General features: G+C 40.0%; 1 protein-coding gene across 12 annotated transcripts in view; it reads right to left on the reverse strand.

The window, feature by feature from the left end:
• Positions 1 to 26,884, reverse strand: part of GRIP1 (glutamate receptor interacting protein 1) — a 721,037-nt gene that overhangs the window by 85,435 nt on the left and 608,718 nt on the right. For 4 of the 12 annotated variants that reach the window (XM_063646480.1, XM_054443506.2, XM_063646483.1 and 1 more), the window contains exons 10-13: positions 22,668 to 22,823; positions 21,886 to 22,041; positions 11,667 to 11,853; positions 10,932 to 11,077 (exon numbers count right to left, since the gene is read on the reverse strand). In XM_063646480.1, the coding sequence (XP_063502550.1) occupies positions 10,932 to 11,077; positions 11,667 to 11,853; positions 21,886 to 22,041; positions 22,668 to 22,823 (645 nt within the window). The remainder of the gene's footprint in view (positions 1 to 10,931; positions 11,078 to 11,666; positions 11,854 to 21,885; positions 22,042 to 22,667; positions 22,824 to 26,884) is intronic. The other 8 variants (XM_054443504.1, XM_063646486.1, XM_063646487.1 and 5 more) reach the window with 3 other exon arrangements.

The raw sequence follows: 26,884 nt of genomic DNA on the forward strand, positions 1-26,884 counted from the left end.
TCCAACTACATTAAATGATCCTTTAGTTTCTGTATAATGAGGAGCTTTTAGATATTCCAGAGAGGATCACAGGGCACTGGAAGGGAGTGAAAGTGGGCTCAGATACTGGCCAGTCAGTATAGAAGTAAGCTAGTATCAAAGCAACAGAGAGAGAACCAGTGTGCACTGGCTGAATCTCAACCCAGGACAGAGCTAAGCTGATTTTATCCAGACCCAATTAATGTCTGAGAAAGGAAGAAATTGCTACAGACTCTTAAATACACTCTTCTTAAAATTTCTTTAATAGTCAGAAAGACCTTTAATTAATGATAAGGTTAAAATGGAAATATCCATTGAAGAAATAGCATCTATTCATGCTAAGTTGCTAATGACTATAATCCTTTCCGACGGTTTTGGAAAGAAGTGGGGAGAGGCTTCAAAAACAGTGGAAACTTCAGCATAGGGAGAGGATTGTGGGATGGGTGAGCTATACACTTGGCCAGCTTGATCAGCTTGACTCAAGGCAGGTGCCCATCTGGCATACAGACAATTAACCACAGCAGAACTATTAGGCACTCAGGCCCTTAGCTTAATTTACTAATCACATAGTTAACACATTTGAGTCTGTGCAAAGTGGAGGTGATGGTTAGGATTGGATTCATGGAAACAGAGAGAGGACTCCCTTCTTTGTTTGGCCTTGAATTGCTCTTCTTGACCTCTCATCCTTTCCGAGGAGAAATTCAGGTATTAAATGTCTCACAAGACCAGAATCTGATTTTTCAACTCAGAAGGTTCGCCATGCAGTATTAAACTGGAGCACACAATAGAAATTTGATTTCCCTGGGCCTGCCTGGCTTTTAGAAAGCCACGTATGAAAAAGGATCCCCAAACTGGCCCTCTCAGCATCAGTGGTGCTATGGGGTCTTCCTTCTCTGGCCTCCCTCCTTTGCTCTGGTTTTTATTTACTTCAGAGGGAAGCGAGACAATCAGCTGCCTTTCCCACTTCCTCCCGCGACCAAGTGAGTGTCACAGACTGAGTTAACACCTTTGACTTCGGGGTTGTCTTCAGCTAACACTCTCATGGGCCAGGAAGTGAATCCACATGTATTTATTTGTTTATTGATTCACTAAGAATTTGTACCCTTTCAATTTCTCAATAGGACTTGAGATAGAGAAAATTATTTCCCACAGGAGATTTGAAAAAGACTGGCTAATCTGAAAAAGAAAAATGAAGTAGGTAAAAAACCACTTAGGTGTGCTTTACTTCCTGACTCCAGGAGCTGCAAATGTCATAAATATTTCCTTACAAAATATTTTTCCAATCTATGCCTTTCCTGAGTCCTTCTCATACCGCGCTTTAACAACAAAAGGCTAATTGCCACCTTCCTTCCACCTTCAAAGTGACAGTTTAAGAATTTGGAATTAGCATGCACACTGGGGGCAGAGAGGGCCTTTGGAAGTGGCCAGGTTTTGCCCATATGCACCAGCAGCCAGTCAGCAGAGAGAAGGAAGAAAGAAGCAAGTGTATATGAGGAGTGAGCCTGTGCCTGGCCTTGACAGCCACTGAAGTCAGGTTCTAGCCCTTCCTGGCTGTGAAACACAGATTGCACTTCCAGTGAATGCCTCTTCTCTGATTAAACTAGGTGGAGTGCATGTTTCTTGCTGGCAACTGAAAGATCCCTGAAGAACGTATTGATTTGGTAGAGGAAATGGGATGAGGGCATGCAGAAAGCCTCCACACAAGTGTTTACGAGCATAGCAGAAATACATGATTTGATTACTTGGATAAAGCACACAAACGGTCCACAAATAAATGTGCATGAAGCATCACTCTTTGTAGAACTCATTTCACAAATGTGTGACCATTTTTTTTGGAGACTGGTTCTCACTCTGTCACCCAGGCTGGAGTACAGTGGCACAATCACAGTTCACGCAGCCTTGACCTCTGCAGGCTCAGGTGATCCTCCTGCCTCAGCCTCCCCAGTAGCTAGAACTACAAGCACCTGCCACCAGGCCCGGCTAATTTTTGTATTTTCTGTAGAGACGGGGTTTCTGCCATGTTGCCTAGGCTGTTCTCAAACTCCCGGGCCCAAGTGATCCATCCACCTCAGCCTCCTAAAAGGCTGTGATTACAGGCGGAGCCACTGCACCTGTCCTACCCATTTAATATTTTCTGTTTTAAGAAACAGTTCTCTGTGAAAGGCGAGGGGAGCATACACATATTTGTACATGTGTATCTGTATATCTGTATATGTATATAGCATCTTGCCCATGATGCTAAGCTTGTAGAAGTGAGGTCTTTGAAACACAAGGGCCAGAAAATGCTGTTCTAGAATAGTTACTACAGCAACATTTTGCTTTTATAAATTTTTAATCCAGGGAAACTTGACCAAGATTAACATTGTTAATGACACTGCAGGAGATATTATCACTTCCTGGAAAACAGTAATGAATCACTTCTGACTACATGAGATTTGAAATATTCATAATGATGAACAAATATCAACTAATAAATCTCTTTGATCAAGCTGCGGCTTCATTTTAATCTTTAAATGCCAACATGATTTATTTTATATTTGTTATTTTTTCTTTATATAATTATTTGGCTGCTAAAGCAAAGGCATATTTAATTTGGGGTTTCTTAAAGAAACACTAGTAAAGAGGAAAAGGTCCAATATTTGGAAAAACAGCAGGTTTAGAGGAAGTACATAGAATCTAAGAACAAATGATGTTTATTTTGTTAGACTCACATGTAATTATTTTCTACTTCCCTGATTTTGCGTTATCTTTGTTAATACTATAATTAAAAACACATTTGGGTAAACAAAGGTCTCCTTCTTTCCAAGTGGTCTGCTTTTCTGCCTGAAGCATTCGTTGTTAGCACAGTAAGATAACAACCACATCGTAATTCATCAATGTGGACAACCTTTGTGAGGAACGTGAACGTTTAACTCCCACCAATGCAGAGAAAGGCACTGGGGGCTCCATAATGATGGCAAACATTATTTGATAGGATTCTCACTGAGACTTCTTTCCAGAACAAGGATATATATTTTTTTCCAACAGAATAACTTCAGACTTAAAGTAGAAACTTCAGGTATTATTCATGATATTGGTGTTTAAAAGTTGGAGATGGGTGTTTAAAAGACAGTAACAAGGCAAAATATAAATTGTGCATATATTATGGTTACAGCTTTATAAAATTATATGTATGGTAAAGATTTTGGTAAGAAATATAAAACATTTAACCATATTTATTAGCATGATGGGGTTATAAGCACCTTTAACTTAACACAATTTCATTAAAGTTACTATGTTGTTTGTGCAGTATAGGACCTATATTTAAAGAGACAGATTTGGGGCTAGGCGCAGGGGCTCACACCTGTAACCCTAGCACTTTGGGAGGCTGAGGCAGGCAGATTGCCTGAGCTCAGGAGTTTGAGACCAGCCTGGCCAACATGGTGAAACCTTGTCCCTACTAAAGATACAAAAATACTTAGCCAGGCTTGGTGGCACATGCCTATAATCCCAGCTACTTGGGAGGCTGAGGCACAAGAGTTGCTTGAATCCAGGAGACGGAGGTTGATAGCACCACTGCACTCTAGCCTGGGTAACAGAGCAAGACTCTGTCTCCAAAAAATAAAAAAATAAAAAAAATTAAAATAAAGAGAAAAGGGAGAGAGATTTGGGCAAAAATGAGTCAAGCTTTTTTAACCACTCCATGTCACTTAAAATATTCATAAAATAGAGGAATTTGTCTCTGAGGTCCAAAGGTTTAGGAATTAATATCTGGTTGTAAAATATTTCTGAGGCAGAATTTTGGAAATGGATGGCTTACATCCAGAAAATTAGGAGTGAATTCAGAAGTACTGAACAGTCTTGAAACAACTCACATCCAATGATTCCCCACCAGTGTCCCAAGTTCTTGACTGGCTAGAAAGGATTTTTCTGAATCCAATAGTTTCCAGTTGATACTAGTAGGTTGGTAATGACTAACTAGAGTGTTTTATTGAGGACTATGATGCTGTAGCTGGGCTCAGCGGGAGAATACTGCTGTCAACTAGTGATGTCTGTCATGAGGAAGGAACAACAAGATGGGAACATAGCTTTTCTTGCCCTGGTCTGTATTATTTCCATCTATTTGAAGTGGGTTACTTTCCAGAACAATCAAGGGCAGTGGGAGATGGACTTACATTTCCTTTTCCTGTCCCTTATCAAGTAAGCTGGGTACTGAACAAAGTGGGTTTAACAGACACAGTTCCTATTTTTTAGGAGCTTAAATTTAAGATATTAAAGTATCCAATCAACAAATATTAAAACACACATATATATATTCACAAGTAAATACTTAGATACTGCTTATGAAGAAGACTAAATTGCGCTGGTAATTTGACAACTGGAAGGTAGTGAGTGGGTGCTGCTGAATGTTCTACAGTGCACACAATGTTCAACAAATCATCTCCCTGCAACAAAGAATGTCAGTAGGGCAGAGGTTTAGAACTCCTGCTCTAATTGCTTCATCCTGGTAACATCTCTTTGAAGAGTCAGTGCAATGTGATATGGGGAAGAGAGACTCCACGTCAACCGACCTAGGTCTACCATCACCCTGCTGTATGACCTTGGGTTTCCCCAATTGAGCATCAGTTTCCCCATTTATAATGAATAAAGGCATTGGATTACAAGAGACATTTCACCACTAATGTTCTGTTATTGTAGTTAACAATAATTAACAATTAATATTGTGATATTGTAGTTATTGTACATTCTGGGGTTGCTGGACAGCCTTCTTTGAAAACCATATCTTCACCACCATCTGACCCATCCTTAAAAAGTCCTACCTGATTCTTCCTTGGTCACAGCTGACTAGAAGGGTAGGATACCAAACCTAAGCTGGGCCAATTAGATTCTTTCTCCTGGGAATGAGAAATTAGAACTGGCTGGGTACTTTAGCAAAGATGGGACAATTACATACAATAAAAAGTCAGAGAAAACTTGTCTATAGGGACAAATGGAGCAGATATGCAGAAACAAGCAGCACTGAGAGACCAGGAACCCCAGAGAAACAGTGGGAATGTTCTCAGCTCCTGAGGCAGTCTGAAGTTCCTGATCCCAGTTCCTCAGTAGAGCCAACTGCTCTCCATCCATTCATTCACTGAGTATTATTTTTTTGAGACGGAGTATTTTTTTTTTTTTTTTTTTTTTTTTTTTTTTGCTCTGTTGCCCAGGTCGGAATGCAGTGGCATGATCTTGGCTCACTACAACCTCTGCCTCCTGGGTTCAAGTGATTCTCCTGCCTCAGCCTCCCTGGTAGCTAGGATCACAGGCACACACCACCATGCTAGGCTAATTTTTGTATTTTTAGTAGAGACAGGGTTTCACCATGTTGGGCAGGCTGGTCTGGAATTCCTGACCTCGAGTAATCCACCCGCCTTGGCATCCCAAAGTTCTGGGATTACAGGCGTGAGTCACCATGCCTGGCCTCATTCACTGAGTACTGACCAAATGAGAGCTTCTTGTATTCCAAGCAATACATTGGGTGCTAGGTGTACATTCATAAACAAAACCCACAAAGTCCCTGATTTCATAGGTTTTTGCACTGGAGGAGTAGTGAAAATAAACAAATAAATATACAATATAAGGTCAGAGTGTGAGAAGGGCTAAGCAGAACCATAAATCTGGGCAAGAGAATACAGAGTGATAGATGGCCAGGGAAGGCTTCTCTGAGCACATGACATTTGAGCAAAGACCTGAATGAAGTGAGCCAAACCACCCAAACATGACAGAAAGCAGCTACTGCAAAGCTTCTTCTGTGGAATTGTGCTTGGGATGTGCAATTCAGCTAGTTCATACTCCCCTCCTAATTTTAAGTCCAGCCATCCTTCTGTGAGATTTCACTGCATGGCTGGTCCTTCCATTACACTGTGTTCCCAATTCTCAGATCTCTCCTGGTTGAGGATCTTTACCTCCACTCTACTTTTGCAAATCACCACCCTAAGTCTTGCTGGACCTTCTCTGAAATCCTAAACTCTAATACAGCACTTGGGCCTTAATCTCCTAGACATCAGCTCCCTCATTCCTTTCTCTCACTATCCTTTTTTCTTCCTGAAGATCTCTAGTTCCTTAAGTCTTCCCTTTTCTCTCAGTCTATCAGGCTGATCTATTATTGATTCCCATCTCTCCTACTTAGATTCTTTCAAACACAGTAGTGTAGTGTAGTGTAGTGTAGTGCTGCAGGTGTGGCCTTTGAAGCCAGACTGCCTGGGTTAAAATTCCAGCCTACCATCAATCATGTGTGCCTCAATTTTCTGAGGACATAATCATAGTAATCTCTTCCATTGCTGTTATAAGAATTAAACAATTTGATGCACACACCACGTTTAGAAAGTGACAGGCCACAGAGCAAGCATTTGATAAATATTACCATAATAATTATGATGTTACTATCATAATTTTTCATCTGCTCTCCCAGAAGCATTTTGAACCTCCCTGACTAGTTCTTCTGTTGAGCCTTCTCTGGAAACCTCAATCTCTGGCTCAATCTAATCATTCATTTTCTCTGCTCTTATTACTTGGCAGCTGAGGTCTCCTGAAAATAAAAAACAACAACAACTTACTCCACTGTGTAGGTTGATGCTGCTCTAAACTTGAAGCTTCCAGACACTGCTTGAATATCCTTTTATAGGCTTCTGGTTGATTTCCTCATGCACTCCTCTGATTTGCTACTCTAAATCATCATTCTTTTCAACCCTCCAAGCTGCTGATCTTTTCACCCTTGCTTGACAGTTCTTACATGAACCATCTAAAAGCCAGCTAAAAATGTATTTATATTCTCACATCCTTTTCTTTTCTTTTTTAAAATTATTTTAATTTTTGTGGGTACATAGTAGGCATGTATATTTACGGGTTACATGGGATACTTTGATACAAGCATGCAATGCACAATAACCACATCAGGGCAAATGGGGTGTCCATCCCCTCCAGTACCCATACTTTGGGTTTCAAACAATCCTATTACACTCTTCTGGCTATTTTAAAATGTATGATTAAATTATTTTTTACTACAGTCACCCTGTTGCACTAGCAAACACCAGGTCTTATTCATTCTTTCCAAATTTTTTTGGGGCCATTAACCATCCCCACTCCCCACTATCATCACTACTCTTCCCAGCCTCTGGTAACCATCCTTCTACTCTCTGTCTCCAGGAGTTCAATTGTTTTAATTTTTAGCTCCCACAGTTAAGTGAGAACATGTGATGTTTGTCTTTCTGTGTTTCACAACCTTTTCTACAAATTCATAAGAGGTCTTCTACCTTCTGTCCTGGACTTCTCTTTCTCATTCCTTTATGGATCTGATTCCATTATTATCTCTTCTCTCCCTCATTCATGTCAGGCCCCAAACATGCTCAATCTCTCCAATCTTAACAAAATAAAGCCACAAAACAAAATAACACCCCTCTGAACTTTGAGTCTCCCACTATCTGTTGTCTTCTTCTTTCTCTACAGCTAAATTTCTTGACCTCACCAAATGTCCCCTGGGGCAAAATTGACCCCAGTTGAGAACTACTGAATAAAGGATATAATACAATATAAAATAGAGCAACAAGCATATAAGTAAATGCAGAAGTTCTCAAAAGAGGAGCCCACAATGGTCTCCAGTCTCTTCGTGCATTTTTCCGGCCAAACTCTCCTCCAAAATCCAGTTCCTAAAGCAGACAGCAAGCAGAGCATCTCTGTACTTGTCACTCTCCACTCATTCCTCAGCTCACTGCAATCTGACTTCTGCCCCTACTTCTCAGATCTATTCATACTATGGAAATGTCTTTCTTCTTAATGGCCAAATCCAAGGGACATTTCCTACCTTATGTTACTTGAATTCTCCATAGTACATTTAAGCTATCAATAGTGACTTTCATCTTGAAATTCTTTCTTTGGCTTCCAAAAATGCCACCTGCTTTTGGTTCTCCTTTCATTTCTCAAGGTATACCTTCATCGCCTTTGCTCACATTTTTTTCCCTTTAAGTCTCAGTATTCCTCAGGCAGAGTCCCCTCCTTGGTCCCTTTCTGACTGCCACTCTTTCCTTAGGGGTCTCCTTTTTTCCAGTGACTTTAACAATCACTGCCATGTTGGTTATTCCTTGGTTTTGCTATCCAGCCCAGATCCTGAATCCTAGGCTCCAGGGTAATGCCTGCACTACTCTCTCCTGGGCCCTTCTTTCTGCATTCCAGTGGCAACACAAATTTGGCAAGTCTATTCTTACCATTCAGCAGCTCTTTCTCTCCTATTTAGCTTTGAGCTCTTTGAGGATATGGATCCTTTCTATTTTCTCTTTCAATGATCTGAAAATAGTACAGTGCTTAGCACCTAGTAACAGGTGCTCAATAACTGTCATTTGAATTAAGGAAGAGACATGCTTCTCTTTCTTCTCTAGTATTAGCAGTGGATTTGCCAACTCATCTCTAAAATAGAATTATTTTTCCTATCTCCAAATTTCCCCTCTTCCAGTCTTCTCAGCTAAAGACATCACTGTCTACCTGACTGCTCACCCTCACACCTCAGGGGCCATTCATGCTCTTCCTTCTCCCTCATCTTCCATATCCAACCCATAAACAAGTGCTATTAGCTCTGCTTCAAGCCATGTCTTAAATTCCACTATTTGTCACCACTTCCAGCACTACCACTGTGTCAAGCCACTATCATGCCTTACCTGTCCAACTGCCACAATCTCCTAACTGGTTTTTCTGCTTCTGCTATTTTCCCCTCCTATGTCAGAAGGCTCTTTCTAAAACATTCCTCAGATTAGCTCCTCCATGTAAAATGCTCCATGGCTTCATTACACTTGGAATGTGATCTAAATTCCTTACCAGGCACTGCATTACTCGGTCTCTCTAACCCCTCTAACCCCTCTAATCACCACATCCAAACCGAATCCAAACCCAACTCCCTTATATTGTTCCAGGAACAGCCCTTTTTGTTGTTTCTCCAGCAAGCTAATTGTTCTGGCTTAGGGTCTTTACACTGCCTACTCCCTCTCCCTAGAATGCCTCTTCCGAGAGCCTTACAAGGCTTACCCCTCTCAGCTTTCATATCCCTGCCCAAATGTCACTCCTTAGAGCATCGGCCTACAAAACTAGCTCCCCTGAAGTCATTCTCTAACCCTCTATTCTGCTGTGTTTTCCTCAGAGCACTTATTCTCTAAATTTATATTTGTTAATTTTAATTAATTAATTTTTTTGAGACAGGGTCTCACTCTGTCACCCAGGCTGGGGTTCAGTGGTACAATCACTGCTCACTGCAGCCTTGATCTCCAGGGCTCAAGTGATCCTTTCAGCTTACCCTCTTGAGTAGCTGGGACTACAGGCATGCACCACCATGCCAGGCTAATTTTAAAAACTGTTTTTTTTTTTAAGAGATGAGGTCTCCCTGTTTCCCAGGCTGGTTTTGAACTTCTGGGCTCAAGTGATCCTCCCGCCTTGGCCTCCAAAGTGCTGGGGTTATAGGTATAAGCCACCACACTGGGCAATATTTGTTAATTTTTAAATTAACTTTCTATATGCTGCTATAATATAAGCTTCATACAATATAAGCTTTTTAAAAAATATAAGTTTTTTTTACTTTCTTGTCTACTATTACATCTACATTGTGTAGGGGCATAACTGGCCCATGGTAAATAGTAAATATTTGTTGGAATAAGGTGATCCCTGAGTCCACAAGCTATATCTTTACTAATTGATAAGGGTTATTGGGTCTGTGAGGTAGTCTTTCACTGTGTGAAGACAATTTTCTTAAATGGGAACTAGCACCAGTCTCTAAAATTCACACACCTGTTAGCTACTGATCAGGACTCTGCCTATAACCAAACTTCAGTTTGGCTCCCTGGAGCCCTCTTCTTGATTATGCCTTGTTTTTGGGCTGGGAGCCCAATTTTAGCAAGAACTGTGCTGAGTCAGTTTAGGGAGAATCCCCTTTGCCCCCCACCTTTGATATTTAATCAAGTTCCTTTTAGTAATTTTCCATTAAATGACTCCCTCCTCTTCACTTTGTCGTCTTGCTATAAATTCCCAACTGCTCTGGCTATATTTGGAGTTGGGTTCAATCTCTCTCCCCTACTGCAATATTTTTTTTTTCTTTTTTTTTTTTGAGGTGGAGTTTTGCTCTTGTTGCCCAGATTGCCCAGACTGGAGTGCAGTGGTGTGATCTCAGCTCTCTGCAACCTCCGCCTCCCGGGTTGAGGCGATTCTCCGGCCTCGGCCTCCCAAGTAGCTGGGACTACAGGTGCCTGCCACCATGCCTGGCTAATTTTTTGTATTTTTAGTAGAGACAGGATTTCATCAAGTTGGCCAGGCTGGTCTTGAACTCCTGACCTCAGGTGATCCACCTGCCTTGGCCTCCCAAAGTGCTGGGATTAAAGGCATGAGGTACCATGCCTGGCCTACTGCAATATTCTTGACCCCTTACTGCAGTAGTTTCCAATAAAAGTCTTCCTTGTCATTTTTAACAAGTATCTGCTGTCATTTCTCTTTAACATTAAAAACTAAATATTTGCCAACTGGGCTTCTTTAAATACACTTAGGGAATTTTCATTGCTCTCAAAAGAAGTTTCATGTGTTCTTTGCAGTGTGAAGGGTCAAAGAGAGGCTTTACTTGTCTCTGTGACTGAAGAATATGGTTTCTCTAATATACAGAAGAAAGGAAGAATGAAGGCCACATGATTTATTTTTATCGCCTCTATAGTTGTGGCTATTATTCAATTTGTCACATTTATTTTCATTTGTTCTTGTGGTGACATTTTAAGGAATAATCCAAAACAATGCTCAATTCAAAATGACCCCAAACCTCCTAAACAAAAGCATGTTCAGCATATAAAATAGTTTCCTCTCTGTCACATAACCAATATAACTCACATGCAGTCCACTCCTGACTCTGTCACTGACTTGAGATGATATGATCATACCTGCAACATCAAACTCGATTTCCAGTGTGACCTTGCTAGTGATTGAAGAGTCTCGGAGGAGCTGATTGGCTTCTTCAAAGGTGCTGTCTTCTGTTGGAATTGCATTGATGGCCATCACTCTGTCTCCAATCTGTAGCACCCCACATCTAATTTAGAACCACATGTGAGAGGTTGTAGATGGAGTAAATAATTACCAAGCTGAGCTTGCCAAATCTACCTTGCTCGATCCTTGCAAAATAGCATCATAATTTGGTCTTGCTTATTCAATGCTGTGGGCATCATACAGATCAAATTCAACGTCGTGTGTTGTTGCAGTTCACGGTTATAATTGTGAGCAGGGGAATCCTGAAGTATCCCAGAGAAGTAATTAATAATTCATAATCATGGTATTGTTAGAATCTGATCCAAACCAATATTTAGTAATGATGAATGTATATTCCCCCATGGCAGAAACTATTGAAGTTGAACTTCAGGATATGTTTATTTATGGATTTTTCTCCTTTTTAATTAATATAGCTTCTAGTCTCTTGATGGACAAAATCTGCTAGTTAAAGGCATCCATGCTCATTACTCTTTTCAAACCTGATCAAAAACATAAAATTTTATTGTCAGAAGAGTTCATCACATCTTGCATTTCCTGCATTGAGCAATGTTTCATAATTTACTAGCCATTCAAAGATAGCAGGTACCAGAAACGCAGAGCAGAAAATGATGCTGTGAAAGAAAGTGTCTCACCTCTCTGCTGGGCTGTCAGCTTCAATATAGGAAATCAGAGGTGGAGAAGAGAGAGTTTCTGTGGCAAACACACTGCCCTGCAGTTGGATCCCAAATCCTGTGACAGGATCTGCCGTCAGCACAACCTCTGTGGTTTCTGTGTGAACAACCTGCCCAGCCAATCCTACTGTGCTGGAGGCTAAGGACACTAGAGGAACAAACAGCAAATACTGACTTTAGGTTGGAGCAAGCACCAGGAATACCAGCATTTCCAAAATAGATCGTGTCTCTGCATGAAAACTGAATGGCAATGGTGGGAGGTTAAATTATGGCCTCTGGTTTAGCAAGAGTTGAAAAAGATAAATGAATCTCTCAATATTCATCACATTTCTATAATAACATCAGTGTATCCCTGCACCCTGGCTCCCTACTCCTCAAACCAGGGATCATTGTGGGGACTTTAAGAGGATGGCCTTAGGGTCAGGTTACATGGGTTTTAGTCCTGGCTCTATCACTGAGCACCAGCTGGGGAACCTTGGGGTAGGCCATTTTGTCTCTTTGTGTGTCTATATCCTATCTAAGAAAAAGGGAGTTGAGCTAGCTGGTCTCATGTTTTTTCCACTTTAGCCATTTGCATCTGGGCTTTGTGACTTTTAAATAATCCTACCTTCAGCTTTGAAGAAATAATCTAAATCTGGCCCCTGGAGTGGTGAGGCTGTGCTGGTCCTCAACCTTAATCTAGTGTTGGGTTGGCACGATGACGTTGTTTAAATTCTGTACATTCCTCCTGCTGCCCCTGCCACCACCACCCCAGAGTTTGGTCTCTTCAGCCCTTGCTCTTTCCCACTGGGTTTCTAGTCTATGTTGTTGTATTTCATTTATTTCCTATTATTTCTCCTATTTCATTTATCTCTCTGATATTCATCTACACCTTCCAGCAGATATCTCCATCTTATTTCCATTCTGAACTCATGAAAGGGCTGCTCCACTCCTCCATGTCTTTCTCTCAGCCCTGCCCATTGGAGCTGGGCCACCTGTGCTCTCTGTGAGCACAGCCTCTGCCTGCAGGTCCTATGCTGCACTGAGTCTTCCTCCAGAAAGAGTCTGGCCCCCTTTAACTAAAACCTGATAACACCATATACTTCATAACCCTCTCCAAAAGCCATTTTCTTTTACTCCCTCTACAAGTGGCAGGAAGACAGGTTCATAATACCCCTTGCTCTCCACATACAGTACATTGATTCAATTACTCCTATTTAAAATTCCATATTCTGTACTTATTTCTGCTCTGTCTCATTTTCAAGCCCATAATCTACTTTTTCAAAATTCTCCCCCTTTTCTTCACGACTTCAGGACTTGCCTCTTAGTCTGCCTCCTCTAACCTATAGCTTTTCCTTGTCCTCTGCCTCTTTGACATTATGATGATAACCTTCTAGCAAGCTGGCTTTGTGCTTCTTCAACTCTCTTTGTGTCAGTTCCTAGCAATACCACCCTACTTCCACTCTCTGCCAGCAGAGCCCTACGGTGGTCTCCATCTTCCTTCAAAATGAATAGATCTTCAAGATCTCAATATCTGAATGCCCCTTGTTGATCACATACCCTTTATTAGCCATCTCTCCCACTTCCTGCAATCTGTCTCCTCTTTATGATTTTCAGTCCCATTCCCTCTCATTTGTCTCCTGAGTCTATTGGTTTTCCAACAATATTTTAGCAATAGATTTTTCCCCCTTAAAATGAAAACATATAAGGGACACCTTTGTATTCCAGATAAAAACAGCTACTGTAGTTGATTTGGGAATGGGAGACCCCTGAGGATTTCCCTGGCCTCATGTGGAGATCCGGCAAGTGCAGGTGGAAAGCCATTGTCTTCGCCCACTGGTTTTGCTGGCATCATTTTCCCCACACTCTGCCTGGACCCCTGGTGAGTATTTTAATAATGCATCTCCCAGGCTCGAAGATTCTTAAACCTCATGGGATTTTTCTATACCCTAGTACCTTATCCTCTATGGTAATGCCCAGTCAACTCCACTGTTGTTACTAAGTTGCTGAAGGGTGCTAGGAAAAGTCACTACAAATTCACAATGCTATTAGGTCCTTAAATTATTTGTTGTGTGATATTTTGACACCTTGTTTCATTCCACAAAGGATTTGTCTCAAATGTTTCTACCCTAAATCATGGTCAAATGTTACTCCTCATTTCCTATAAGACTGAAAAGATGCAACCCTTTGACGAGAGTTCCTTAAACAACATTCTGTTTAGCCTCAATTTCTCTTTATCATTAGTTCCCTCTTCCTTTTTTCCTCCACTACAGGAGGTTGTATCCTTCCTTCCATTTCAAGACTAATTCCCCCTTTCAGTGTTTTTAATACTATCCCTTTCCACCCCCCATGATTTTGTGCCATGAAAAAATTTGCCTCTTGCTGCTTTTCCAAACTTTTCTGCTCACTCCCCCAGCTTTCTGACTTCTGTCTATAGATGTGTACTGATTCTGAAGCTGCTAAAAACTTGGCTTCTGCCTTCACCATTTACTGAAACTGCTCTCACCTATGACTTCTGACTTCTAAAATCAATGGCCTCATCTGTTCTAGCTGGCGACCAGCTTTAGGACCGTCCCTTGCTTTCTAAAATTGTTTGCTTGGTTTTGATGAAGGTTTGTTTCGAGTGTCTTACTTTTTCAGCCCCAGCCAGTTGCTTTGCCTCCCTCCGCATTCCAGTGCACAGTTCCATCCTCCAAGTCTTTTCTACTCTCACTCTTTCCCTCATTCATGCCTACATGTCTTCTGCATGTATCTTCTCAACTCTTTCTCTTGTTTTTGTCAACCTCCAGTAATGGATCTCCCTCCTTGATGGGTATCCCATCCACACACTCTCTCACTGGCTCCTCAAACTCAATGTTTTCAAAACTGAGCGAATCCTCTTCCCTCTCCCATTGCCACTACTATTTCTGTGAACAGGACCATCATGTTTATTGCCCTCTGGGCTTAAAATCTCAAAGTAGTTTTAATTCACAACTCCCCATTGTCTCAAATTCTATCCATTGCTAAATCCTTTCTGGATGACCACTGAAATATATCTTACAAAAATCCTCTTTTCCCTTATTAATTTCAGTACCTCAATTTGGGCTTTCATTATTTTTTATTTGAATTATTCTAATGTACTTATTTCTGGGTCCTTACATGCAAAATATTACCTACATATTATTTCCAGATGAACCTCCTGTCAAACTTTCCTGATATGATGAGGCCCCAACTTATTTACTCTGCATGTATCTTCTCAACTCTTTCTCTTTAGTTTCTGTCAAACTCCAGTAATGGATTTCCCTACTCAATGGATATCCTATCCACAAACTGTCTCATTGGCCCCTCAAACTCAATGTTTTCAAAATTGAGTGAATCTTCTTCCCTTTCTTATTGCCACTACTACAGAGCGAGGCCTCATCATCACCAGTGTACAATACTGGATAGACTTCTAACTAATGACCCTGCCTCTTGTTTTATGCTAACAGCCTCCAATTGCTGCTAGAGTAGCCTTTCTAACATGCAAGGGTAACCCCTGCCCCGTTTTGCATTTTCAATAGCTTCCTGTTTCCTGTAGAACAAACTTTTCAATTCTAGCAGAGCACATAGGACCCTTCATCAGTTCCTTTCTCTTGCCCATCCACTCTCCCGTTTCTCTGTGATCCCTTCATGTGCCATGTGCCCCAACCCTCTTGACACACCTTTGTGTCTTCATATATACTGTGCCCTCTGCCACTCAGCTCTTGCTCTGGATCCTTTTCTTTGTTTTATCCAGGCAGAATTAGGTACTTGCTTTTCTGCATTTCCACATTTCTAATACATGGTCCCGTTTCAGCATTTATCAGGTCTCTATTTGCCTGTTTCTCTCCACCTGACCCTGAGTTTTTGAAAGGTTGGAACCAGCTCTTTAAATCTCTGAAATCTTAATGCCTGAAACATTCAATAAATGCTGAATAAATGAGGAATGAATCAAGTTTTGGGATGTCATCTACATATTCCTTTTAGGAAACAACACTTCTCATAGATGCTGCTGAGTTACCATAAGGAACTAGAAGTCATTCTTCAGGACCCAGATAATTGCAGCTGATGGGGCAAGGGAGGGTGAAGTAGATCATTTGTCTAGGAGGAGTAAGAAAAAAAAATCGACTTTTCTTAAGAAGCACCATCCTCATTCTGTCTCAGCTGGATTAAGGTTAACATAGCCTGCAGTGGGGGGTGAAGATAGCCTCCAACTCTACGCTTCTTACAGGTGGAAGTTTGCAATTGTCAGGTCTGACACATGGACTGTCATGTATTAATTTAGATCACATGTTCTAGTGTGGTTTCGCTCATGTAGAGTGTACCGTGATTACTCTCCAGATCATAATTTTTGCTATCAGTGGTACCAAACCACTGGGAGACACCATTTCCTGTCAATAAGGATCTGGAGAGTATGTTGCATTTCAGTTATTACTCGCAGAAGATGAGAGTATCATGTTACAGCATCACCTATTTGGCAGGTAACTTCCACTTATCTTCTAGGTGAAGCTTTTTGGACTTAATCAGGAATCCTTTACTTTCTGTGACTCTTATAGGTTCATATTAATTTTTTTTCCATTTGAGATCACAATTTGATATAGATTATCGGACTACTTAATTGGAGTTAAAAGCTGTTTCAGAAACTTTAAGGCAGCTGTTTACCATTTTCACTAAGAAAGAGCCAAGAGCCAGGCGCGGTGGCTCAGGCCTGTAATCCCAGCACTTTGGGAGACCAAGACGGGCAGATCACGAGGTCAGGAGATCGAGACCATCCTGGCTAACATGGTGAAACCCCGTCTCTACTAAAAATACAACAAAATTAGCCGGGCCTGGTGGCAGGCGCCTGTAGTCCCAGCTACTCGGGAGGCTGAGGCTGGAGAATGGCGTGAACCCGGGAGGCAGAGCTTGCAGTGAGCAGAGATCGCGCCACTGCACTCCAGCCTGGGTGACAGAGTGAGACTCCGTCTCAAAAAAAAAAAAAAAAAAAAAGAAAGAGCCAAGAAAAAAGAGGTCACTTTAATAGTAACAGGTGAGATTATATTAGATATAGTGAAGCCTTCTCAAAGGAAAGACTTGCTATATTTTTTGAAACAGAGAAGATAGTTGAATAATTTTATTCTCTAGAAGGTTTCGAAAATAAGTACTAATTTAATGTGAATATTATTAAATTTATAAGCTCTATTTGGAGGCAAGTTGAGATGATAAAAATTCTTAGAAAATTGAATTTAGGATTTAAAATAAATTTATGTATTATGTATTGGTTTTATAATTATATAGTTATAATTTATATTATACATATAGCATTATAATAAATAATTTATGATTTTATAATTAACTCTGAAAGTCCTCTGACATATTGGAAACTTTTATTTGACAAAGAGCAAAATTTAATTTGAAATTATATATATTGATTATATATTATATATATTTATATATAATTTTTATTATATATTATATAATATATTATATAATTATTATATAAATTATTATAATTATATAAATTATAAATTATATAATTATATAATTATATATATATTATATAAAAGTTTTGAATACTATTACCAGATATGAAAAAGATATATTGTAGATTTAAAGATAAGGAACTAAAAGAAAAAAAGCAATATTAACTTGGAGGAGAAAAAAATCAGCTTGATTATCCTGCTTCACTAATGTGGTCAGCCAGCAAAAGAAAATGAAGGTGAATATTCCTGTCAGTTGAAAATGTAGATGGTGAATTCTTTCTCCAGTAGCAGATGCTTTCGCAAGGTATTCAGTCGTCATTGCTACAAGCTACCGGCTTTGGCTGAGGCTTGCCTACTCCTCAAGGTGAAGATGGAAATGACTAAATTCCTGACACCCTATGTTTGAATCCTGCTAACTGGTGTATGCCGAGGTTGTGTTCGGGATTTGTGCCTGCTCTGGCCTGTTCCCATTCTCACATGGACGGTTCTGTTCACAACTCTTCAGATTTGTAGGGAATGACTGTATTTTTGTCAATTCTTGTTCTTACTAGTGTAAGAAAGGGCAGAGGGAGCCAAAAACACCTCCAAAACTTTAAAAATTTACTAAATGCTTATTTAATTTAGAAGGCTGCAAGATTTCCTATCAGCTATGAGAAGCATTTAAAAAATATAGAGAACTAAGGACCCCAAAGATTTATTACTATAATCTGTTTTTTTTTTTTTTTTTCAGATAGGCTCTCACTCTGTTGCCCAGGCTGGAGCGTAATGGCAGAATCTTGGCTCACTGCAACCTCCATCTTCTGGGCTCAAGCGATCCTTCTGCCTCAGCCCCCCAGGTAGCTGGGACTATAGGTGTGTGCCACCACATCTGGTTGATTTTTTTTTTCTCTTTTTTGTAGAGACAGGGTTTCACCATGTTGCCCAAACTGGTCTCAAACTCCTGGGCTCAAGTGATCCACCCGCCTCAGCCTCCCAAGGAATAATGTGTTTTTATTGTTGATCCTGTAATCTAAGACTTCTGTCTCACTAAAGTGTCTCACACTATAGTCAACCTGCCATAGACCTAACACATGTGTATCATGTGATCTGGTTCAGGAACGCAGTAGAGGTGGCCAACAGCTCCTTTGTCCAAATGATGGTGTCAGGACAGTTCTTAGGGTATCCCCTTCCAGGGCTCCCTGAATGGTCACTTATATAAGCTTACCAGTAGCTGCCTTTATCTTTCATTCTTTGTTCCCAGGTCAATGGAAGGGACCAGAAAAGTTGTTATGTTTTTTCATTTTCTTTCCTTCAGCTCTTTTCAATGGCACTCTCTCTAGTAGTAGTTACTACTGATGACAAAAGCAGCAAAGACCATTCTGGAAATGTGCTCTAACTTCTACTCTTTGCTGCAATTCAGGCAGACTGGGAAGAGACAGAGTCTCTACACTGGCCCAGGGTACAGTGGCAGGGAACAGAAAGCAGGGCAAACTAGCTAGATCTGTTGCTCAGCCATGCTGTTGTTACAGGGAGATGATGAAGTTCTGGAAGGAGACTTGGCCTCTGGCAGAAAAAGAGGCAGCACAGGCAGCCAGGGAAAGGGCAGTAAGATTCCAGCAGAGGAGATGAGAGGGCTCCCTCTATGATATGGCTTAGCAATGTCTCCAGGGCCTTGTGACACTCGTCAAAGCCTAATGTGTGCTGTATTCGTTATTTTCCCATGAAACAAACATGACACCTTCCTGTTTTAATACTTGTAACACATCACTATATACAGACTTCTTGTATTTCCTCTTTGATCAGTGATACAGAATGTTTTAATTTTCATGTGAGAAGATTTCATTTTTTTTCTGGGCATCTCCTTCCTTGGCATTGGAAATACATATGAGCATTTTCTGTTTTGCAAACTCTGGCCTCAAGTCATTACCAATACAGCAAAGAGGCTTTTTATTGTATTTGTGACTTTTGCCATGATTCACCATCTATACAAATGGCCTGGTTGCTATAGAAACATACGTATTACAAAGCGGGCAGCAAATGGTGGCACAGGATAAAGACATAAATAAAGGGGTGGAAATAAACCATGGTATACTAAGAGTGGCAATAAAACTTTTATTATCAGTTATTTGGGAAGACCTTTACATCTAATGTGACCATACCAAACCTATGCAATAAAAGAAAAGAAAAAAGTCCTCATTAAAAAAAAAAAACAAAAAAAACAAAACAAACCTTTGCAATGCTATCATTTTTTCAGGTCTTTTTGAAGTGTGAGTAAAAGTTCATAGCATTTTGGAATTTATTGTTTGAATAAAATATAAAATGTATGATCTCCTGAGACACATTTATGAACATTCTGGTATGTATATTGTGAGTGGTGCTCTAGTGGCTAATGCCTACAGCAAACACAAACAACTAGAAATGTATTGAAACAGGTTTCTGTTTATATTTCTACCATGTTGAAGAACAATGTCCTGATTCAAGAGAGAATTTATGAGTTGGTTATGCATATCAGTGACAGCACTGCCTCAGCTTTGTTTCCTACTACAAAATTTAAGATCTGTAAATATCAACCTGAGATAGCCAAACATCATTCGTTTGTATTCACTAATGTCCCTAATCAACATAGCAAGTCTTACCTAACACAAATACTAGCCTTTGAAGCAGAAGTACGAACACTAATGAATTCATTTTAATTGCTCTTCCCTGCTGAGTGCTGTTAGCCTGTTTTTGTCACTGAGGAGTACTACACACAAAGCCATTATCTGTTTAAAAGAATTCATATACAAATACCCACCACAAACCCTGAAGGCATTATATGGAAGACTCAAGATCTATGTATTATGCTAAAATGTACCCCTCGTGAAAAAGACGGAAGTTTGAGAGCAATGTCAAAAGATTTTCTCACTTGACAATTCATATTTAGGTAGATGACAGTTAACACAAACTATTCAAAATAGCTAACAATTAAATTGTGCTTACTATTTACCAGGTGTTGTTCTAAACACAAATACACATGCAATCTCATGTAATCTCAATTACCCAATGAAGTAATTCTTCCTATTTTCAGTCAAGGCATACCTCATGCAATCTTCACAATTACCCAATGAAGTGATCTTCCCTATTTTCAGTTGAGGCATAGAGAGGTTATGGAAGTTGCTCAGGGTCCTACAGCTAGAAGGTAATGATGCTGGGATGGAACACAGGTAGCCTGGTTCCAGAGTCTAGGCTTATAACCAGTACACTGTATTGCATTCAACTAGTTTCTTCCAAGAGTAAATAATTTATTCTAGTGTCAGCTAAAAAACATATGGGACTCTAGGAGCACTTTGTTCTCATTTTGACTAAACTTAATCTTCCACTTCCCTAATTTCAATTTTACTATCATTTTCATATACCAAAGATGACAAATCTCCTTATAGGTAAAAGTATATGCAAGTCTAAATCATGTACAAACCACAGTGGTGACCCTGTCTTATGCAATGGAGTCCACTGTAGGGAAAGCTTCAGTTTCCTGTATCATGAAGAAACTAGTTCCCAGTGTGGGTGATGGCTGGTCTTGGGCACTTAGGGTGGCCCTGGTGAGACTGGAGAGAGATCCTCCTGGGGATGAATCTCTTGCAAACAAGCTGAAAAGCCAATAAGTCCGTACCAGCTGTGAAGTATCTGGTTTTGGTTTTATTTAGGTAACTTAGGGATGTTCCTTATTTTTATTCCCATGGTGAGCACAAGAAGAGATCCCATCTTCTTTAAATTTCTCTGTAGGAATCATAATCATGGCCATCAAAAGGGATACAGAACAAGAAACAGACTCTCTAGACTATGAATAGGTCTAGTTAGAAAGCTCAGTCTTCTCTTCTTCCACAAGTTATGTGATCATGATAAGAGAGAACAATCTTCCCCAACAGAAACGATAAATGTAGGAGTGATTTCTATTTCTTTCTTTTTAAGGCATTCAATCACCCTTTTTACCCCTCTATTCAGACAACCAGCTATCCCAAAGCAAGTAGCCAACTACATCTTCCTAGTCTTGCTTAGTCTATATCGTGTTTGGCTGCCCAGATCATTTTTACGAGAATCATGGTTGAATTTCCTAGACTTTAGGATGCTTATTGTAAAGCTGAGTGTCCTTCCAATCTTCCTTAGGCTGGAGTGGACAATAAGAAATATATGTTAGATCACTGATTACCAGTGGGGTAGGCTTCTGGAAAAAGTATTGGAGTCTTGGGGAATGAGATATAGTTTAAAAAGGAATGTTCATATTTTTCATTGTTTTGGGGAGGAGGGCAACAAAATATAATTTAGTAAGAAATTTATGACAACATTAAACGAATGCATGAGAATCTTACATTTATCAAAAGCGGAGCATCGTTTTCACAAAATTTCTTTAGAGTGAGTAAGAAACTAAGAAAAAAGGTTTCATGTCCAAAGCCACCCAGAATATAATAAAAGGAGTCTTAAAGGACAAATCATATCTTTGGGTATGTTATGACATCAAAAGATCAAGAAAAATCTCAAATCTCAAATAAAAAGTTGTAGGCAAAGGTAGTATGAATGAATTCAGTCTGAAGTTATATTGGGGTGCAGTCATTGCCAGATACTGGTATCATGTCAATGGTCTTTGGCACAAAGCTGTTAGCTGCTCAGCATCTACCTGATCACTTAGGCAACTGTGAAACACTCTTCCCACAATTTCAGTATTTCCAAGGCTCCAATGCCCACAGGTTTTTTCCAGGCCAAATGCCATTGGCTGTCATTTCACTTACATGAGCTTTTGAAGTCTTTCTTTTTCAGTCTCCTCCTCATCATGGTTCCACGTGGGCTGGTGGAGTAGAGGCTTCGAGGTAGAGTCCCCATGTTCAGGGAACTCAGGCTGTATGCACTCATGGAGGTAGGAGAGAAGGATGAAGACACCAAAGCTGCTGCAAGAGAGTGAAGACGTTGCACAGAGCACTCTCAGGTGAGCTGTGAGCCCGCCACACTTGCCAACCAGTAACAGTCCAGAAAGACACACATGATGGATAGCAATGGCTAGGAAGGACCCCAGCCAGACAGAGGCCAGCTCTCAGGAGCATGAGACAATGCTTTACAAGAGCCTACAAATGCTGAGGGGCAGCAGGCTCTTTATAAACTCATAGGAACACAAAGAGACTCTACGAGAATTGCTTTAAACAAACAAAAGAACAACTTTGTCCATGAACAACTCAATGCATCAGAAACATAATCTCATTTTCATAGATATTTTCTGACATGAATTTTGTAAGTGATTCCACATATACAAAGAAGACCTGAGAACATTGTCTCTGTATGATATTCTGAACTGTTACTTCCTGAGCCACATATAAAGCATTCTGAACATTTACATCCTTTCCTAACAACAAATGCTTTCTGATGGAAAAGAAAAAAACCTGGGAGATGTCAGAAATGATAAATTGCTACTATAAGAAACAGAAAAAACAACACCCATGAAGCCAAAGATGAGAAAAGGAAAGTGTGAGAAAAATATAATTGAAATAAAAGACCAGGAGGAGAAAGCGCGGAACATTACGAGGGCTGTTTGGAGGAGGTGCTTTCGGGAATGTCAGGGCTGGTACTCTGCAATGGTCAGGGTGGTACGTGTTATAGTGATGGTTGGTGTGAAGGCTGCTGTGGTTGCTGGCCCAGGAATCCCAGGTAAGTTGCCTGTCGCTCCTCTGAATTTTCACTGCCCATATGAAGTGATGATGAGAAATAAGAAAAACAAACGAACAAACAAAGAACCAAAAAAGAGGAAAAATAACTGAATTGCCCAAATTAAAAGTATAACAAAAAAGAAAGCTGCTTGCAAATAAAAACAAATCTACTTGGCTTTGCCCTTTTCTCAGTGGTCAGCAAAATAGATGATTAACATAAAGGATGTAAACTTTTTATCTTCCCAAGAATAATGCATATCTTTCCTCAGCTCATTTTTTCTTCTTTTAAGATGACTATTGAATCAATTTCTAATCTCCCTCGGTGCTTTGCAGCAGAGATTAAGAACATTTTTTTTTTTTAAACTTAAAAGTCAGCCCCTCAAAGATCTACGGCACACAATTAGCAATTAAAGATTTGCAAATCTTGGCCAGTTAGTAGCACTTGTTTTGAGAAAAAGAAAAGAAGGAGCAATAAGTCACGTTGGTGCATGACTCAAGTGGTTTACTAGTCACACATCAGAATTTACTGCTCTGACATTTTAATCGCACTACAATCCATCACTTGGACTTGATTTTCCTCAACAATAAACCACTCTAATCATCTATCAGTATCAGAATCTTATCTGTATCTTGACTAATAAGGAGAAGATAAAAGTCTCTGTATTTTATGATTTTTTGAAAAAGCATATTTACATTAGAAATAATTATTAAAATATTTCATGTTTTGATATTTCCTTGATGCCATAAAATTTGAATAAAGTTTATATCAAACTTTACTAAAATTTCAAATTGCCATCCCTTTTATGTTTTAGAAAATCTTTATCATGTTTCCATTCTAGTTTCAATATTAAGATTTGATATTCCACCCAGTGTTCTGAAATATGAGCAAGATAATGTTTGTTATTATGTCTGATATGAAGTTTTTCATTTAATAATCTTAAAGAACTCAAAATAACATATGAACTTATTTTATTTTTCTAGAGATGGGGTCTTGCTGTGTCACCCAGGCTGGAGTGTAGTGGTGTGATCATAGCTCACTGTAATCTTGAACTCCTGGGTTCAGTCAATCCTCCCGCCTCAGCCTCCTGAGTAGCTGGCACTACAGGCCCACGCCACCACGCCCAGCTAATTTTTTATTATTTTATTTGTGTAGAAATGAGGTTCTGCCTATGTTGCCCAAGCTGGTCTCAAGTGATCCTCCCACCTCAGCCCTGAGTTGTTGGGATTAAGGCATAAGCCACCATGCCTGACTTAACATATGAATTTATATCTCCTTCTACTTTCATGATTTTGGTGTCTTACAAGTGTCTTACAAGTAAGACACTTGTTAGGTGTCTTACAAGTGAATATGTAGAGAGGTGAAATACTCTATGCATTGAAAGGAGAGTCATTTAGAAAAGAACTTAAGTTACATCAACTGTGATGCCAGCTGAATTGGTCAATTCGCATCCTTTCTAGAATGAAACAGGACATGAAAAAAAAAAGCACTAGCATGGACAGATCACTGCGGGGTGAAGCAGACCTGGGTTTAAGCTCTGCCTCCAGCACTTCCTCTCTATATGACCTTGGCCAGCTACTCAGCCACTCTAAACCTGAATTTCCTCATACTTCAAATGGAGATCATGAAATCATCTACCTCACAGGGATATTGAGAATTAGGCAAATACGGTGCTTAGCATGGTGCTGACACACAGAATAAAAACAAATGAGTTCAGAGTATATTGATTTGTCTACTTTTCCATTTACATGCCAACAATAAAGTATCTTTTAAAGGAAATAAATTTATCTTTCACTCAACAAATTTCACTCACTGGACACTTAAGTTTAGAGAATTTCTCAGAAATCTGCAGCAGAAACTTTCATAGCCACTATAATTTTGTTACCCTAAACCATCTGGCCTGCTCCTTCTACTCAACTGCCCTGTTTGTGGTTTGGATTCCCCCTCTCTCTCCACTTTCCTACTTCAAGCTGCCACCTCCTTCTCTAGACCACTGTAACACCTTCAGACATGGCTTCCCAACACATCTCCTGCATACCCACCTTCCACAACACAGCTAGGGTGGCCTTCTAAATACATAAGTTAGATCATGCCACTCCTGTTTGAACAGGTTATCTTTTTTTTGGGGGACAGAGTTTCACTCTTGTCACTCAGGATGGAGTGCAATGGTGCAATCTCAGCTCACTGCAAACTCTGCCTCTCAGGTTCAAGCGATTCTCTCACCTCGCCCTTCCCAGTAGCTGGGATTATAGGTGCCCACCACCACGCCCAGCTAATTTTTGTATTTTTGGTAGAGATGGGGTTTTGCCATGTTAGCCAGGCTGGTCTGGAACTCCTGACCTCAGGTGATCCGCCCGCCTCAGCCTCCCAAAGTGCTAGGATTATAGGCATGAGCCACTGCGCCCGGCCTGAATAGCTAACTATTACAAAGAGAATCAAATGCAGCCCCTGCCTATGTCTCTAGTTTCATCCATATCACTCTCCCCATCATTTGTATATTTTAGCCACACTGATCTTATGTCTACTCTTAGAACAAGTCAGGTTCCTTCCTGCCTCAAGGCCTTTGCACTTGCTATTCTTTCCCCAGTTGTTTGTATGACTGCCTCCTTCTCATCATTCAGGTCTCACCTGAGGTGCCACCTCCTCAGAGAAGTTGTTGCTGATCTCCCTGGCTGAGGGAGCTGCCCTCCCCGTGCTATCTCATTACTGTTTTACATTCTTCATGGCACTTATTGCTGTCTGAAACAGCTTTATTTATTTAATATATTTTTAATGTTTGTCTGTCTATACTAGAATGTGAATTCTATAAGAGTAGGGATATACTTTGCCTGTCTTGCTCACTAAATATATCCTAGCAACTAGAACAGTGCCTGGTATATAATGATTAATACATGAATGAATGAATAAACAAATGCATGAATGAATGGGAATATCAGCCAGAGCGTCCATGTGAACACTGCAGCAGCATTTTCCTTGAGATAAAAGAGTATTTATTGCAGGAGGTGTCCCTAATGGATTCTCTCTCATCATCCTCATTCTACTTTGGGTGTACGAGAAGACATTTTAGCAAGATGCAGTTATTACTGTGTCTGGCCAATTTATAACCACAGACACTTTAGCGTACTTTTCACAAAGTACCATCTGTGTTTCAAATGAAGCCAGGGTATGGTGAAAGCACTTCGGGATTCTACACCTACCTTTTGACCCACTTCTTCATTGAGAGCTTTGAAAATTACCGGGCATTTGTTAGGACTGTCGAGCACAATTAATAAGTCAATAAGGAAGATATTATTTACCACCTATTGCTTTCCCAGACTGTGCCAATTGCTACAGGCAGGTTAAAGGTCATACTGTTTACCTTGACTTTGAATTATTACTGGGGATTAAATCTTCATACATATAAAATAATTAAGAGACAAAAATGATATAAGATAATGCACAAAACTGTATGCCATGGATGATGAATGCAAAAGGTGTTGAACAAATAATGTAGGCCAGAGAAGAGAGCTGCTGCCTATTTTGAATGTACACTCCAAATGTTTTCTGTTTTACAGTGGTGTACTTGATAGGCAAGTATTTCCAGAGTTTAATAATAAGATGTTACATTTTTGGCATGTCCTGTCATTTTGCAAAGAGCACTTATAGACATTCTCTCATTTAATAAAGCCAATAATCGTAGCCTACTTTCACTGAGTACTTATTATATACTAGGCATTGTGCTAGGTGCTTTTTCATGGATTAGCTCAGACAATGTTCACAATATTCCTTTGAGGCAAGTATTATTATGACCCCATTTTACAGATGAAGCAACTGAGGTATAGAAAAGTTGGGTAACTTGCTTAAGACCCCACATGGTGGAGTCAGAGGTGAAGCTCTGGACATGTGATCCTAAAGTCCCCATTGCAGCCACCAGACATACTGCCTCTTCCTATGGGTATGTCTAAGTCCCTTGTTATGGACAAGAAAACAACATGTTTAAAATATTATGGTTTTTGTATCATTCCATGGTGACATCACTACTGCAGTCTCAAGAGATATATGGCCACAGAAGTTACTTTTCTTTCTTCTCTAATTGCAGCCTCTTGCTCTGTTCAG

This window comes from Pongo pygmaeus, chromosome 10 (assembly GCF_028885625.2).
Source record: "Pongo pygmaeus isolate AG05252 chromosome 10, NHGRI_mPonPyg2-v2.0_pri, whole genome shotgun sequence".
Classification (NCBI taxonomy): domain Eukaryota; kingdom Metazoa; phylum Chordata; class Mammalia; order Primates; family Hominidae; genus Pongo; species Pongo pygmaeus.